Source organism: Mytilus galloprovincialis, chromosome 1 (assembly GCF_965363235.1).
Source record: "Mytilus galloprovincialis chromosome 1, xbMytGall1.hap1.1, whole genome shotgun sequence".
Lineage (NCBI taxonomy): Eukaryota > Metazoa > Mollusca > Bivalvia > Mytilida > Mytilidae > Mytilus > Mytilus galloprovincialis.
In genome coordinates, this window is record NC_134838.1 from 20,196,006 (window position 1) to 20,215,054 (window position 19,049).

Genomic DNA, 19,049 nt, shown 5'->3' on the forward strand with positions numbered 1-19,049 from the left:
TTAGTGGAGGCAAAATAAAGTTAGAATATGGAAACTTTCTAAATTTGCCAATTTTTCCATTTATAAAGGGACATAACTCAAGAGTACAAATTCAACCTTAATTTGTGTTTGGTGGTATGTACAGACAGACAGAAGCACAAGAGTTAAACTTAAAATTGTCTCCACCACTGCAGGGGCAAAAAGATAACTACTGTGGTCAAAACAATTTAACTATATAATTATCGTCTTCAAATGACATTAGTATACAAGAATAAATGAAGATATGGTTTTAATCAGAGTTTACCAACACATTGAAATGTAGATACTGAATGATGCAAGTTTCTCAGAATAAAAAGGACATACCCTTTGCAGCTGGTCCACAAAACAATAAGGTATCTAATGACAAATCAAAAAAACAAAATAAATAATGCTTGAAATAAAAAATTTAATTTAAGATATTTTAACAACTTTTATCAACAATAAATTCAAAATAAATATATAGTTCAACTTTTAAATGCATTTTTTTTTAGTTTCCTGTGAAATGGGTTCATTTTTTGCACAGCAAACATTTTAAAAATTACTATTTGTATATTGCATATACATCACAATAGATGACTTTCTTTATGCGTTTCTACATTTTATATATTGTAAGTAATGTCATGAATTTGATGATTTTTCTGCTGGAGGCTTTTCTATGACTTCATCTATTAATCCAAATTCTTTAGCTTCTATTGGGCTCATATACTTGTCTCTTTCTAATAAATTTTCTGCAAAGCAAAAATACACAAAACAATTACACACAAATAATGCAACACCATTTACTAGTCAATACAGTAATGTCCATAGTTTGATAATAATGTATTGATTGGCTTGATATATATTTAATTGACTCCATTGACTTGTTATACACATGCACAGATAATAGAGAGAATGTCACCAAGAGCCCTGCTTGCATTTTTTTTTTTAAAACAATGCGTATGTTTATGCTTTAATTTTCATAATGCAGTTCCAAGAATATACAACTGCTTGGTAATTATTTTTTTCCAGTGAACAGTTTGTTTTGATAAAAGTTGCAATTGGGGCAGATTTTGAAAGAGCTGCAAATATTGGAGAGGAACACTAACAATCAAGTCACAGTAATAAAATATCGTGATATCAATTATTGAGAAATGAGGGTTAAAGTATGATAAATCAAGTAGTCACATGAAAAACCATGGGTTTTGCTACCCGTGTCTATACATAGATAACAATTCGTACCTATTTCACAGAGTGGCCTCTTGGTATGTCTTACATACAGGTCATTAACTTGTCTCTTCATTTTCAGCATCTCTTCTGCTTTAATCTGAATATCAGTTACTGAACCCTGAAAAAACAATAAAATATCATAATATGAAACATCAATCGCTTAGACAATTGCTAGAGCTGCCAACATCTTTTCAAATTAATAATTCTTCTATACATTATTGACACCAGGTTGCTGACTCCTTGATTTTTTGCTATATATTTCTTTTATTCAAAATAATTCCCCTAAGTCAATTACCACTGTTTATGATAATGTTTAAATAGTAAATATGTGGGATTTATTTCATAAGGACCTGATTTCAATGTGACCTTATACACTTATTAATTACTGTTGCATTATAAGACCTACCCCTGCAGATCCGCTAGGCTGATGGATCATAATTCTAGAGTTAGGTAATGCACGTCTCATTCCCTCAGTACCAGCTGTCAGTAATAATGATGCTGCACTACAGGCCTGTCCTATGCACCATGTTGAAATAGGGGTATCAATGTATTGCATTGTGTCGTATATAGCCAATCCTGCTGTCACCACACCACCTAGGGACATATTTACAGTATATTATAAAACAGTGTTGTACAAATATTTTTCAAAGGCACAATACAACAGGCAACCCTTGAAATATTACTATTTAATATGATACCAAAATTATTCAAATTAGTCTCATGGTAGGAGCAAACACACAAGCAACATTAGTTTACAATACAGTATAGAGAAAAATAGACATAAGATTATACATACATAACATGTTATACCTAAGATGTGATGTAAGGATTTAAGTTATATGCAAGACAAATCATTGTTCTAATTTCCTAAAATCAAGAGGCTTAGGAGCATGGATTGACCATCTTGATTCTTGAATTGTTTTCTAGCATTTTGATATTTATTTTAACCTCTTCTATAATCAATTTTTTTTTTTTGTAGTTCCTGAGCAAAATGCGACGAAAAATATTCATGGGACGGACAGACTGACGGACAGAGGTAAAACAGTATACCCCCCTTTTTTCAAAGCGGGGGTATAAAAAAATGATTTTCCCAACACTTGCATATTTTTACACTATTAAAATTACCCACTTGCGGCGGGGGTATCATCAGTGATCAGAAGCTTGCAGTTTCACTTGTTAAATTTGAATATTTTTCTCAGAAACTACAACATAAGGATTTCTGAAATTTGGTTTCAGGGTTTATATAAGTCTGCTATAGGGTTTGATGTGTTTTCAGATTCATCACTCGACAACTTCCTGTTTACCAGACACTTGTATTATTTTATAAATGATAACCAAGTTGAAAATTTTGGTCACATTTTTCTCAGGAACTACAATACAAGGATTTCTGAAATTTGGTTTCAGGATTTATACAAGTCAGCTATACTGTGTGATGCGATTTCAGATTAAACACTCAACAACTTCCTGTTTACCGAACACTTGCATATTTTTACACTATTAAAATTATCCACTGGCTGCGGGGTATTACGTATCATCAGTGAGCAGAAGCTTGCAGTTTCACTTGTTTCTACCTATCATGATTTTCAAGGTATTAGCTATTTAGTCTAATGTTCTATTTGTAGAAGTGGTGTTCATGTCTGATTAGTGTGGGAAAAGCACAACCTTTATATTAAATACCCTTTAGATCACTGGTTTCAGGAGAGGATTGTTTTAATTACTTTGCAACTGGACCTAACTGGCAATAAATTAACTCACATGACCCACATGGCCAAATAAGCTAAATAAAATGCTTAATACATTTATTTCTTGAATTCCCATATTGATGAAAAGATTACAAATTACATTAATGTCAAAATTCAAGCAAGTGAAACTAACCTGGACTATTTATATACAGATTTATAGGATCTCGCCAGCTTTCTGACTGAAGATAAAGCAACTGAGCTATAACAATACTGGACATCTGATCATCAATCTGTAAAAAATAAATATATATCATATGTATATGTTACAATATAAATATTATTAATGAAGCATTTTCATAGCTAAATGGTTTGTGTTTAGTGTTAAAAATACTTAAGTATTTGAAACTTTATAAAAAAAATACATCTTATTCTTAGCAAAAATAGGTGGTACAATTTACTGTCTTTATTATAGTAATATAGACTCATTCAAAAGCTGACCCCCAACCCAACATACACACATAAGTGCACAAAAAAAGGTAAAATAAATATCTTATTTCAACTGTTCTATGGTTGTTTTTTTTTTAAGTTTTATTACAACAGAAATTAAAATATCTTAAAAAGAATGTTAGTTTCTTTTCTGTGATTAATTTTAGCAAATATTTAAAGTTTTTATATATCATGTAAAAGCTAATATAATTAAATAAATGTCCTAGAGTAGAATTAAAGGGGAACTAAAGAAATGTAATTTCCCTGATGATGAAAAATTCTAATATCATATATAACATAGAGTATACGTACCTGTCCATTTATACATATGATTCTCTCTAACAGTAAACGTGAAAATATATCCATGACTCTTTCTCTATCAGTTGATTTCCCCCCTATCACTGAAGGTACCACTATTGTATATGGGCGACTTGGTGATTTATGTAGCAGCCTTTTGATGCAGTACCCATGCTTGAACAATCTCTGAAAAAAAAATGAACAAATTGAAATATTTAACATAAATTAAACAATGTTACACAATTTCTCAGATAATTCTGTATATCAATGGGGTTGCTTTGCATAAACAAGAGACACAAATACTTTTTTTTTTATCTCTGTAACAAATATTAAAGAAAATGTATCACACTATGCATAATATTTAAAGAAAACATGTTTACATTTACATGTACATGTATCTATCTAACCATGAAAACATTTGGATTCAATCTCATCATGCACAATTACTTAATGCCTTAAGCTAAGCTTCATCACACTAGGGTACAGACCAATTTATAGTTGCTTGCTTGATGTCCAGTGGCAATTATTTCATGCATAATCAAGATGAGAAACTATTCAAGATTATAACAAAAAGTGGGTGTAGTATAATGTTTGGATGCCTGTGATGAAAGATGGGAAATTTGAACTACCAATGAAACAAAAGACTTGTTGGATATCATTGGAGATACATGTATATTCGCCATACAGCATTAAGGCATCTACATTGTATGAACCCCTGAAAGAATTGTTGCATTAGGATACTTTAAAGTGAAGAGAGCTTTACACTTGATCTCTTTACATGAGGCCAAATAAAAATATATGTGTGGTTCCAGTAACCCTACCTTCCCTACTTTTTCGCCTCAAAAATAGCCTACCCTAAAGATTTTATTGTCTTTTTTCATTAAGCACTGTTAAAGTCAGAATGTTGCTCCCATAGACTCAATGTAAAAAAAAACCATAAAATAAAAAATAAAAATCCCTACCTACCTACCCTAACTTTTTTTCAGATGTAACTGGAACCACACATACTTTTTTATTTGGCCTGAGGATTTACCTTTAACGTCTCAAGTCTGATAGAACAGGACTACAAATGCATGCATCCCACATTGGCAAGGGTGTTATCGCAATAGTTGAAATCTCTGAATTTGGTAACGTTAACAAATTCGGTAACTTCAGTTTTTATTTGGTTTTTAGCATTTATTTTATAAATAAAAATTGGCATGCTGGTAACAACTTCAGACAGAGCTATAGACAAATTTCTAGAATTCTGTCTAGTAAAATTAAAATCTATATACAAATATGACAGGTTGATGAAAACCAATGTCAAATATTCCAAAATCCTTATCATTTTCTTATTTATTTATAAAGAAATGCCAAAACCTAAAAAATTCTGAAGTTACTGAATTCGTTAATGGTTCAGTTAATGAATTGGGTAACTGTTGCTGATTTGTTAACGTTACTGAATTCAGAGATTTCCAGAACAGATCCGAGGAAGACCAAGGTTACCAGATTTCTACACCCCAGTTTACCCTTGGTGTTCTGTAATTTTAGTTCTTTAATAGTCACTCGTGACAAAGGAAAGATAAATTGGTATAGGAGAGATGCTGTCATAACAGAGTCAATATTGTTACCCAGTAAGTTGCAGTCTCTGAGATAATTTTGGTAAGGGGGAAATGTTCTATAAAAGAGGACACAGCTGATACATGTATATCCACTATAAATTATTCAGGTTGTAAGTAAGATCAGACTAAGATTGGAAGTCTTAAGTCAATTTCATCTGCCATAAAGACATTTGCAAATAATTGAACAATAATCCCTCCACCCTTTGACCTAAAAAAAAGTAATTAAACCTCGCAGTGTCGTAAGAGCATCATTTTCAGCGTTGCCGTTGCACAACTACGTTCTTCAACCGGAAATGCTCGCTTGTAATTCTACTTCTTGCGCAAGGCGAGTAAGACACAAACACCTGCAACTTTCCTCATTTCGTCAATACTACATGAAATTTACTATAAAATGACAACATGATCAGAAGAAACACATTTATTTTAGAACAGTAAGTAATTGAACAATGTCATTAAATATGTAAACGGTAAAAATCAATCGATGGAGGGTAAACAAGATCGTCAGATGCACGTTGCTAGGGAAGCATTTTTGAACATGGATTGCAAAAAAGCTTAATAAAGCTAATAATAAACTTGTCTGTTAATTCGTGCAAGGTAGGGTTATTTCAATTCCTCATTTAAGTCTTCTAAATTAATTACAGACCAGTAGTTTGATATTTGTTAAGAAAGGAAAGGAGACCTACTCCATGGTACGTACTTAGTCCTATAACATATGACTTCGCATTCTTATTCAATTTTTAACGTTTTTATACTGATATTTTCATTTTTTATTTTTTTTGAATGCGAATTTACCAATAAAGAATTTTGAAATCTACAATTTACAAATTGACAATTAACAAATGAAGAATGTTGAATTTTGATACAAAGATACAAGTTACAAATCGACAATTTACGAATGAAGCATTATGAAATTGCACAGTTACAAGTAACAAACTGACAATTTACCGATTAAGAATGTTGAAACTACAAAGGTGCAAGTTACAAATTGACAATTTACGAATTAAGCATTATGAATTTCACAGTAGCAAGTTACAAATTAACAATTTACGAATTAACAATTTAGAAATTACACAGTTACAAGTTATGAATTGACAAGTTACGAATTAAGAATTTTGACCCCGTTGGCTTTCCATAATTTTAAGGGTTTAAATTCAATTACTTTACTTTGTCAATTGGTCAAGTTTTACAGTAACTTTGATAAAAGGTTGACTTACTAATAAAAGTTAAAATTCAGAATCATTGCAAGGTTCTTCTGATTTTTACTACACTTTGAATTTATATATTGTATTTGAAGATATGCAAATCATAAAAAAACAAATAGAAAACATAAAAAATGTATAGGAGTTGTAACAAGCTTGTTATGACCAATCAAAATATTAATGCTGAATAAAGTTGGCTTTATTGTCAGAAATGTCTCCTGTCAGACTTAACATTGTCAGATAAATTCTTTTGTTTGGAAGTGAATATAATATGGTTCCTTCCTAAATTCAAACTGATCAATTAACTTTGGCTTGCAAAGATATGTGCCACTGATTTCTCACTAATGGTGATGTAAGCATATATTTTAAAATGCACACATGGTCCAAGTTTGCACTGAATTTAATTGTAGCTTCAGTTTAATTACTTTTATTGTACACATACATTGTGTTTCTAACTTTTAGACCAAAGAAAAGTGAAACCATATTAACACCTGATAAGATATCCTTTTTATAATTTTTGTGGATTTTTTTTTCAACTTTTTTCTCATAAATATACATACAGTATGTATATATATATATATATAGGAATGGCATATTTGAAAGTAAGACAGTCACATTTTCATATAATATGAATACATAATTTTTTGTGAATACAAATAACACTTTGATATTACATATTAAGGCAATATTGCAATATAATTACTTCCTTGAAAATAATACAAATGTGACGTAACATTGAACAGAAAAAAACATCTGTGAAAATGGGATATTTAAAACTACTTGAAATATTGTTACTAAATGGTTTCTTTATATGCACATTATGACAAAAATATAAAAATAAGGTCACTTTGAAAATGTGGAAAATGGTTGTTATGAACAGCATTGTTTCAGTAAATTATTATACTTGCCTCCAGAAATAATTTGTTTCCAATTTTGCTGAATAAATTATACAATTCATTATATTTTAGGCCTAAAGTAGAGGAACCAGTAGTCATGTCAGGAAAAGATAGGCAGAACATTATGAGGCTTAGGATCAACAGGATCGCCATAGTCCAGGAGCTGAGGGTTGAGTACATTCTTAACTACCTCAAAGATTGTGGTGTCATTAATGAAGATGACCAAAGAAAAATTGACATGGGCACAACACCCTCAGATAAAGCTCGAAGACTAGTTGATTTACTTCCATCAAAAACTCACATTCAAGATTGGTATCAGAGCTTCAGAGAAGCATTACTGAACCCTGAAGGGGGTCCAGAGGTAAAGAAAAGATGTAAAGCTATGGTTGAATTCCTTGATAACACAGTCATACATAGACCAACATCCCAGAACTCACGTTTCAGTGGATCGGACGCCTCTTCTATGAAATTACCACATTACGAACCATTACCAATGATTCATGACAAGGAACCAAGAAAGAGCATTCCACAAAATGTCTTGAATTTAGAAAGTGAGAGACACAAAGGGACTGTCATGGCTGCCAAAGAAGACTATACAGCAGAGAAAGGAGTACGAGATGTAGTACCAGAGAGAGAGGATAAAATGATTCCATGGAGTAGTGATCAGATGGACTCCATGACTCTAGTGAAAGGATTCTTTCAACAATGGGTCACCACACCAGATAACTTTAGATCATTAATACAGGTAAGATGTTATTGCATTTGTAACAGTACAGTTACATGCATAATACATTGCAATTAAAACTAAGATTGTGTTTCCCCTTTCTTGAAAGGCAGTAATTAAGGTGATAGTTAATTCTTATCCAGCTTTGATGAATTACAATTTGAAATAAAAAATCTTAATTTTGATAGAGATACAGAAAGGTCTTTCATTGACCATAAATATATCGGAAATCTTTGTACATACATTTTTGTAGATATATGAAGATGTGGTATTAGTGCCAATGAGAAAAGTCTCCATCCAAGTCACACTTTGCAAAAAAAAACATTAAAGGTCAAAGTACAGTCTTCAACACAGAGCTTTGACTCTCACTGAACAGCAAGCTATTAAAGGCCCAAAAAATGAACAGGAAAACAAAAGGTATAATCTATATAAAAAGCGAGAAACGAGGAACACTTTTAAAAACCGCATCAAAACAACAACTATTAAACATAAGGTTCCTGACTTAGGACAGGTGCAAAAAAATGCAGCGGATTTAAACATATCTTTAGCAATAGCTATGTACATGTATACAAGTAACAAAATAATAAATATTTTACAGGTACCAGAAGATCATTTCAAAAGGCTGCAGGAGTCATCTGCTTTAGAAGATAAAGAACAGCTTGCTGCAGAAACCAAAACCTTAGAAAAAATGAGAAAATTAGAACTTGTTACAGTAATGGCTAGGAGAAAACTTCTTCCTGAAGGTTTTGAACTGTGTATGTGTGATGTTGTTCATGAAGTTCTCTTTGATAAGGACAATTACCATTATTACTTTAAATATTTAAAAAATTTAGAACTTTCTGATGTGAATTTAATGGTAGATGTTGTTAGTTCCTTTGCTTCTATTATGAATAACATGGAGCCAACCAAGGGAGGAGTAAACATGGAACAAGCTGTGAAGTTAGGATTTAATCTGATAGATTTTGTAGCTGAGTATGGTTATTTTACTCAGGCTGAGGTCATTATGACAGTACTGTTGATGGTTCTTAACAAATCACAAAACATGGACACATGGATGGCAAAATATAAAGGTTTAGTTAAACTGATGCATTTCCGCAATATGAACTATGATTTTCAGGGAGTTCAGATGGCCTACAATTTATCCAATGAATTAATGTGGAAAATTGATATGATGTCATTTGGTCAGGATCTAGTTGATAAAGGAGAATACTTTATTGAGTTGAGCACTTTAATGTTGGAATATGGCTCAGCAAACGCTTCATTTGGTTACATACAAAAGGCAATGAAGGTATATATAATTTAATATGTAAGAAAATATTTTACAAAGTAAGGAAATAGTATAATGACAGTTTATCTCATAGGTTAAAATCTTATCAAGTTTGTGTAAAGATAGAAAATGTTACTGTAAAAAAGATATTTTTTTAAAACAGGAAAGGGGAGATAACTCAAATAATTACTGTGATAGAAATCAGAAAATTTCTTGGGAATCATTCTATAAAATAGTTCACTTTCACTTCTGTTTTATTTTATAATCACTTAGGAATTCAGTGAAGAGGTAACATAGATGGATATCCAGCAGTTTTGTTATTTTTATTTTTACTTTTGCATGATATTATATATAGTTGAATATGGTTCTGCCTACAACTTTTGTTTTGGATACAACACATTTAAATTAAAAAAAACACAATACATATATGATTTCAAAAATAATTATTTTAAGTTAAAAAGTTGGCACATTTTATAACTTGTTAATTGCCATATTGATTTTTTTGGTCCAATTTTTACCTGCTTTTCTTTGAGTTTACATTGTATTCAAATAATGTATCCTTATTGCATTGCATGTGCTAGTTTAGACACCAACTCCCATTTGACCAGGTGTATTAAGTATATTTATACATATAAGAGGTATATAATATCTATAATAGATGATATATGTATGCAATACATATATTTTTGTCCCATTTTCTTTAATAATACATGTATATATATCTGTGCATGATTGTTCCTGCATTGAAGGAACATCACTTAATATAAAAACCTAAGCACTAGATTCTGTTAGACTATTTGACCAGATGCATAATCAATACGTTAGACAAAAATATACAAAAAACGTCATCAATGGCTCCATGTATTTTCGCATGATACTGAATAGAAGAAACAGAACTTTACATTGGATAATTTGATTAAATAAGAAAATTGAAAATTTGAAAAATGTTCAATATGGGTGCTCATATTCTATTGTGCTTTTATTTACATTGTACAAGTAGATTCCATTCACAAAAGCTGTAATCCAAAAGTGAAAGAAATACATTTTGTGCCTCACATTTAATATATTTGAATATAGACTAACAAAAAAAAGTATATTTAACAATAAGATTCTATTATATTCATTATTTAGGAAGTGAAAACTGAGGATCCAGCCAACATTGTCCATGCATTGTGTCAAGCTGTTATGGTTTACTCTGCCAAATGGAGCATTAAACGTGCAGAAACTCTGGCTGTGGAAGCAGTGCAACAGGCAAAGTAAGTCAATATCTAAATTTTGCTGAAATATTTAAGTAAATTACTGTGTAAACTTTCTGTTTAAGAAATAATTTAAGTCACTTGAATTATAGTTTCAAGTGAAATTAAAGTTTAAATGCTAAAGAGGTATATTACACTTTAATGGAAATATTTTAAACTGTTGAAATATGTTAAGTACTTTATATAGATCTAAAAAAAAATGTATTTATGGCAGTCCATGATTTAGTGGACATTTTACATTGGTAGCACACTTAATTTTAGAGAAACTGTTAAAAAATTATGTAACATATGGTACAAAATGTATAACCAACAAAGATCAACAAAAATTTGGCAGAAAATGTTTTGTGGTGTAAAATTTCTTGTTTGTCTAATTTTATATATTATGAACTTACCCTGAAGTAAAATCAAAACATCATTATTAAAATTATAGTTTTTGAATTATATATTAATGACACGTCTATCATATCTTAAAATTTGTTTATTTGATTTTTAATTTCTAGTATATCGTTACAGGGAACACTTTGGCTGTAGACATCCACTGTACATCAAAGCCTTACTTCACTTTTGTCATTTCTCAAGTGAATTTAAACAAGACCAACCAGGTGTAGATGTGGCTAAGGTAAGTGAAATAATGTTAATTGCAGAAATATTAATACCCTAAAACTTGCACTATGGCAAAAATGTTGTAATGGCAATAGTTCTTTAAATGAAAATCCTTACATTTTTACATAAACAAACATTTGTTGTCAATAATTAAAATATTAGTTATGAAGAGGCCTTTTGAATATATTTTACATTACTTTGGAAAAATTTCAAACAAATAAAGTATAACAAAGAAAATATTGAACATAGAAATGTATCTGTAAGACTGTGCATGTACTAAATGTGTTCCTTACCATTATTACAGACAAGTATTATTACGTTCATTATCACTGGACTAGTATATATTTGTTTAGGGGCCAGCTGGAGGACGCCTCCGGGTGCGGGAATTTCTCGCTACATTGAAGACCTGTTGGTGACCCTCTGCTGTTGTTTTTTATTTGGTCGGGTTGTTGTCTCTTTGACACATTCCCCATTTCCATTCTCAATTTTATGTATATAAGTCTGAGAGAAAGCAGATTGTAAAATGATTCAAATTTATTTGTTTTGTAGCATACATTGGACACAGCAAAGATAGTCTATGGTTGTGAGACAATCCAGCTTGCTCTAGCCCACAGATCACTAGCTAAAGCATTACTTGTAGTACAGAAGTTTGACAACATGGATTACCATTACCATGCTACAGAAGCTCTGAGGATGGCGAGAGGTCTACTGCCAGACAAACATCCAATGTTACACCTCTTTTTACACACATCAGGTAAATAATGCAAATTATTAATGTAAAAGATTTAGCTATGTGAATCTCTGAGTGAATTCTACTGGTATATGACTATGTCTGGTGTTTCGCCAAAACTTAATATATAGAATAACCCAACATAAATTGTTATTAAAATGGAATTAAAGATGACATAGAAATAAATAAAACTCTACCAAAACACATTATCAAACTAACAAACAAATTAATTGGGCAGTGACTGTTTATTCAAATCAATATACTGTCATTTCAATTTGATTGTGCTGATATCACAGTTCCAGTATAACATGAAATATCAGTTCTCTGTTGTAAAAAAAAAATTGGTTGTAGTACAGTTTATAGTGATTGTTTCATCACATAAATAGGTCAGCATGGTGAAATTTGTAGAAAATGGTAGAAGAAAGACTAGAAATGTCATCATGCAATGTACTTACTAAAAAAGATCTACTGCTTCTGTCGTCCTGAATATGCATGAAATATTTGCCAATGGATCTGGGGGTTAAGCTGAAAATAATCAATCAAAGTACTACTTGTTAATGAAAAGATGTTTTCAAGATGCTTCTGGAAATAGGACCTTGTGAATGGTTTTATACTAGTCATTTTGGGGCCCTTGATATCTTGCTGGTCTGTGTGAGCATAGGCTCTGTGTTGAAGACCGTACTTTGATCCATGATGGTTTAATTTTACAAATTGCGACTTGGATGGAGAGTTATCTCATTGGCACTTATACCACATCTTATAAATTTATATTATGATATATGTTGTTTCAAAAGAGTTTAAAACATAATTGTATTATATTTATAGCTTCAGCATTACAATGGAAAGCTCTTCATTCGTCTAAAGACCTACAGAATTCAACATTACGACTAGCAGAAACACAGGCCATTGATGCTTTAGAAATTGTGGCTATCCATTACTCAGAAATAAGTTTATGTACAGCTAGAATGTGTGTGCTACTGGGTCAAATTAAATCAAAAATGGACATGTATGTACATTTTTATCTTTCCTTAAATTTAAATTAACACACGTTTTGTAAATGACATGCACCATGAGATTGATTTTGTTTCAATTAAATATCAACTTGAATAAAATTGCTACTTGTAAAAGACTTTTGGCCAATCAATATTGTTAAAGGCATATCCTCTTATAAAACTATTGTATATTTTGCCAAAAGATGAAAATAGTGGAATTTTTAAAGAAACAGTCCAATCTAATCAAGTTTACATATTTATCATGAAGAGATTTATGCTTAAACTTTGTTATAATTAATATTTCTTTCTATAAAGTTTATAATCCATTTCATGTTCAAAAGTGCAAATAGTCTCCCCTATTTTTCTTTATAATTGGGAATATTTGTATTCTATGAGATAATTTTGATACAATAGATATAAGACATATAAGAAACACCAATAAAACTAAATGTCTTTTTTTTACCAACAGGGTAGAAGAGGCTGATGAACTATTACATAGAGCTATCATCTACATGAAGCTTTGTCAACCAGAGAACAGCAATTATCTCCTCTTGGCAATGGCTACACTAGCAACATTACACAAAATCTTCAATAAACCAAAGGAAGCTGTTAATTTATTCAGTCATGTTGTTACACATGTTGGTAAGTAATGTACCCAGCATATAACATGCATCCCTGTTAGTTTGTTTTTATGTAAAAGTCTAGATTTAGTTGAGGTTTATCAAACATATAGTTTGAAATACTCAATTACTTTTAAAAAAAAAAAATAATGTGAGACCAAATTTGGAGTTTAAGTGTACTAGATACAATGAATAATCTTTTCACATATAAAGTGATTATAAAACAAAATATACACAGAACAATAACTTTTCCAAATGCAGGAGTTCATTTTGCTCCTCAATATTTGTTTCAATTTCATCTTCACTAATTACACTTGTGCTTATCTTGTGTAGTCAGTGGTAACTTAAGTTCATAGCACTGGGTGTTTTTGTTAAGAGTTTGTCTGGACTATGTTCAAAAGTATTCACTTTCTTTACTGTCACAACTCTATCTAGTAGTCTATTCCAAACTTCTGCCACTCAGTTTGTGAAGTAATTTTTTTTAATATCAAGTCTGGTTTAATTTTTTACCAATTTCATTGAGTTTCCTATTGTTGGGATCTTTGTGTGACGCATAAATAAATTTTCTGCTAATCTTACAGTTTGGTATTATACTTCTGTTGTTTCCTTGTAGGTCTCTTTCATGTTACCTCTTAACCTGTGAAATTTTAATGTAAGAATTTTCAGAGTTTTCTATTAATAAAGGTTTTCCGTATATCGTCAGATTATCGGAATTCCAATGGGGACTAACTGTGCACCACTTATTGCGGACCTGTTTTTGTATTGTTATGAGTTACAATTTATGACAAAAATAAGCAAAGACCCATCGAAACAACATCTGATAAACAAATTTAATAATACTTTTAGATATTTGGATGATATTTTGGCTCTCAATAATGACGACTTCAGTATGTATATTAATGAAATTTATCCTGTTGAACTTACTTTAAATAAAGCTAATACTAACAATGACCACTGCCCTTTTCTTGATCTTGATATCTATATCACTAATGGAAAGCTGAATACTAAAATTTATGATAAAAGGGATGATTTTTCATTTCCTATCGTTAATTATCCGTTTTTAGATGGTGACGTTCCCTTGTCACCATCTTACGGTGTTTATATATCTCAACTTGTACGATTCGCTCGTGTATGTAACAATGTTTTCGATTTTAATGAGAGAAATTTATGTATTACTGAAAAATTATTACACCAGGGTTTTCGATATCACAAACTAGTCAAAACATTTACTAAATTTTATCATCGGTATAAAGACATCATTCGTAAATATAGCTCAACATGCAAACTTCTAATACGTTCAGGTATTTCACATCCAATTTTTTATGGTAATATTCTTTATAAAGCACAAAGGTGTCAGTATTCACCTCAGAAACTTACAAAACCTTTGAATAGACTTATTAAGAAGGGATATAATTACGATACTGTTGTCAAGTCATTAAAGATTGCATATTTTGGCGTTAATATTGAGTCACTGATAAGGTCTTTGCATCGGAACTAAACACATTTATTCTAAAATACAGTTGTTGGCATGACACGGGTTATGTTCTTCTCATATATGTTATGATGGTATGATACTAAACCCCTAACGGGAAGGATTGTGCCTGATGTTCATATGATGAAATCATAATCTTTCAGTCAGTTTAATTGAAGTCTGGAGCTGGCATGTCAGTTAACTGCTAGTAGTCTGTTGTTATTTATGTATTATTGTCATTTTGTTTATTTTCTTTGGTTACATCTTCTGACATCAGACTCGGATTTCTCTTGAACTGAATTTTAATGTGCGTATTGTTATGCGTTTACTTTACTACATTGGTTAGAGGTATAGGGGGAGGGTTGAGATCTCACAAACATGTTTAACCCCGCCGCATTTTTGCGCCTGTCCCAAGTCAGGAGCCTCTGGCCTTTGTTAGTCTTGTATTATTTTAATTTTAGTTTCTTGTGTACAATTTGGAAATTAGTATGGCGTTCATTATCACTGGACTAGTATATATTTGTTTAGGGGCCAGCTGAAGGACGCCTCCGGGTGCGGGAATTTCTCGCTACATTGAAGACCTGTTGGTGACCCTCTGCTGTTGTTGTTTTTTATTTGGTCGGGTTGTTGTCTCTTTGACACATTCCCCATTTCCATTCTCAATTTTATTATATTCATTGTGATTAGGCCAAACAATAAAGATAGTTCTATTTACTGATGCATAAATTAATGAATGATACTTTGCCATTTTAGATTCATCTGGTGTATACCTGAAGTGGGTCCATGTTTGTTATGATCACCTGATCAACACACTACAGTCCCTGAATCAGAACAAAGAGGCTGATGAGTTCCAGATTCAGCTGTCACAATGGCTACGAGACAATCCTGTTTATGACAAACAGATCACAATGGAAGATCTGACCTCCAAACCAGAACCTTTCTCAAAATTCTTAGATAACTTCAATGTTTGGGAAAAACGTACCAAAAAAGTTTTGGACTTTGCTAAGAGAGTGGTGGCAGTTGGAGAAGACAAGTCATAGTTTGATTTGTATTTTCAGCCTTAATGGTTATGTTGACTGTGTATAACTTCTGTGTTCCTCTATGTGATGATCTGTGAAAATGATATTTTATTGTATATTTTGACATCCTGTCCATCATTTGTGTCAAACTTCTTGAAAATATGATATTTTTGGTTTATATTTGTATGATACTATATGTATTTATAATAACAAAAATATTTGTACTATAATTTAAATTGATTGTGAACCAAATTATTCTGAATTGAACATTAATGTTTTCTATCTATAAGCAAATTTTAAACAATCATAATTTCTACTGATATTTCTATAAGAAAAATTAGCATAATATTTTTAATTCATTATTTTTTTTATATGCATGCAATTTTACAAGACTTTATCATTGATAATTTTCTTTTTCACTCAAATTATAGTTCCATCTATCGAGGTAACTTTAGTATGAGATGATGATACAATATATATGTGAAAACTATGGGGGAAAAATCGATTTTTTTTTCTACAAAGTTTATTTGAATTACAAACATGATTAAAAAAAAATTAATTCACCATAATTTAAAAATACTATGAGCATGATTTATACTGGGAGTGTAGTCTCTGAAATTGATAAAGTCATGTTTTTTTTAGGTTTTTTTTTTCTTTATTACTTCATTTCCATTTCTTGGTCATTATAAAATTTAACAAACATAGATGACTGAAATATTTTGTAGATATTCTATTGGTATAAGATGCCAGTACTGACTTTAAGTAGTATTAGTGGAAAGCATTCTGTGATATACATATATGATCATATATAATCCATATTTATTTTTATTCTATGATATTTATAAAGAATCATTGTCAGTTTGTTGGTATTGTTAAGGTTTTTGTTTTATTTTTACTTACTGATATTTTGATTTTCAGTAAAGTTGTAAATATGATTTGATTACTGTTTATATATTGATCCACAGTATTGATAATAACCAGTTACATTGTTCAAATTTGTCTTCACATTGGTATTGTTATAATTGATTAAGTTTTATAATACCAGTAATAGGTTGGTCAAAAATGGACTTTCACTGTGAAAAGCTTTATACTGCCAAATATTAAGGGTATCAATATAAAGGTCAGATTTAGCATCACTGTATTATATTTTTGCACATATGAAATATATATGTACTTTAAATGTATTTTGTTAATTTCACATTCAGGACTTATAATGAATGCTTTCCCTGTACCAGTGATCGTGTTAAGGGAAAACAACCTTTCAAGTTATGTTGGTTTTTAACAGTAAAAGTATAGGTAAATTGGAAAAGCATGCACAGTGGAATATTCTTGTACAAATGTACCTACATTCAGCAAAAATTGTATTACTTTAAACACACTTTCATTGAAAATGTAACTGTGTTTCTTTTAATTTACTAAAATAAAGGTAAAGAAATACATTGATTTGATGCTTTTTGATTTAGTTAATGGAATGAAAATAATTTTTAAAGAATTAAATGAGATATTGGTTGGAAGTGCAGTATAAATCTCATACGATGAACGAATAGTATAATAGCTAATATAAGCCAAAGGAATACTTCTTTTCATGATGTTCTCCATCTTCACATGGACTTAATGGTCCTCAAAAATAAACCACAAGAGCTTACACCTTGTGACAAGGTCAAATGGTTATAGGGTCATCAAAAGGAATAATCTGATACATTATACTTTAATTATTACAGTTAACTTAGGATAAGGATAAGGATTCCAATTACTGTTAATTTTCTCCAGTGCAATAATTTTAATTCACGGAAATCATTGAAAATTTAGAAATATATCTCCCTCCTGCAAAACTCTTCATTCCTTTATCTGGATTTAATTATATAATTCTAGGTCTTTTTTGGTTGATCAACTCTTTAACATTTGTATAAGTCTTGGTTTTTCTGTCATTTTGGCCTCCCACACAACACTGTAGAGACATTTTTGAAATGCACATCAGGTGTAGTAAAATAGGTATCATTAATTCATACTTGACAAACATTACCGTGGTACATTTTACTCTCCACTTTGAATCCAAATATGAAATTTTCCTGTTACAATGCCAATAAGCTATGGTCCAATGAATGAACAAAAAACATGACCATATAGCTAGTAGGGACAGATCACTATATGCATTGTCAAATGATAATAACATACCAAAAGGACGCTCTCAAAGACATTTTTTATGAGATTTGATGGTAAACGTATACACAATACAAGTATGTCTTTATTAACAATTTAAAAGATACAGACCATCTATAATAATTGCATGTGACTGTCATTAGATAGCTAATGTAGCTTTCTAAAAATGTTCAAAATCATAACTGATGATTCATTCCTAATATATAATGTGTTGTTAGCTTCTAATTAATCATCCCATAACTTGACATATAGTAATGATGTTACATTTAATATGCTTACCACTTCATACAAAAAATACTGGATTTTGTCAACTTTTCAAAAACACTTGATATGTATAGAAAAAAATAATATATCATGGACAGCAGGTAATCATAAGGACAAACTTAGATCACAAGGACCTTGTTTTAATGCTGATTGAACATGGCTTAGTTTTATATCCAAATATACATATTTGAACCTATAAGAAAGATTATTGTCTATAAACCTGTGCAAAGGTGCATTTTAAAAAGTATGTAATGGGTAGTATTTAGATATAAGCAATAGCAGGTAACTTAGTCAAAGTTAAAAAAATGTGTGAAGTCTGTGCTATTCACATCTACAGAGCACAATAAAAATCAAAGTGTGTGTATATACAAACTTTTAGTAATCCAGGCAAATTTATAGTTCAACTCCAATGTACAAATGTATCTGAAGTATCATGTTAATTTTTCAACCTTACATATAGAAATAAGGAGATGTGGTATGATTGCCATGCAATGCCACAACTATCCACCTTAGTCTAAATGACCTTGGTTTTAACAACTATTGGTTACCTTAAATCAT

At 30.7% G+C, this 19,049-nt stretch overlaps 2 protein-coding genes across 3 annotated transcripts; one reads left to right on the forward strand and one right to left on the reverse strand.

The window, feature by feature from the left end:
• Positions 1 to 404: 404 nt before the first annotated feature.
• On the reverse strand, positions 405 to 5,666 carry LOC143068505 (ATP-dependent Clp protease proteolytic subunit-like). Its single transcript, XM_076242619.1, has 6 exons — positions 5,519 to 5,666; positions 3,705 to 3,875; positions 3,100 to 3,196; positions 1,631 to 1,818; positions 1,237 to 1,342; positions 405 to 746 (listed from the first exon to the last, which is right to left on the reverse strand). The coding sequence occupies exons 1-6, from the start codon at positions 5,540 to 5,542 to the stop codon at positions 637 to 639; spliced, it is 696 nt and encodes a 231-aa protein (XP_076098734.1). The 5' UTR covers positions 5,543 to 5,666; the 3' UTR covers positions 405 to 636.
• On the forward strand, positions 5,595 to 17,510 carry LOC143068494 (uncharacterized). 2 transcript variants are annotated; one of them, XM_076242599.1, is made up of 9 exons: positions 5,595 to 5,721; positions 7,458 to 8,130; positions 8,708 to 9,397; positions 10,508 to 10,632; positions 11,146 to 11,251; positions 11,785 to 11,989; positions 12,791 to 12,971; positions 13,427 to 13,599; positions 15,802 to 17,510. In XM_076242599.1, exons 1-9 carry the CDS (start codon positions 5,690 to 5,692, stop codon positions 16,086 to 16,088), a joined length of 2,472 nt encoding a protein of 823 aa, XP_076098714.1. In that variant the 5' UTR covers positions 5,595 to 5,689; the 3' UTR covers positions 16,089 to 17,510. The 2 variants fall into 2 exon arrangements, with proteins under 2 accessions (XP_076098714.1, XP_076098723.1); XM_076242608.1 differs by lacking the exon at positions 5,595 to 5,721 and adding an exon at positions 5,753 to 5,884.
• Positions 17,511 to 19,049: the final 1,539 nt, after the last annotated feature.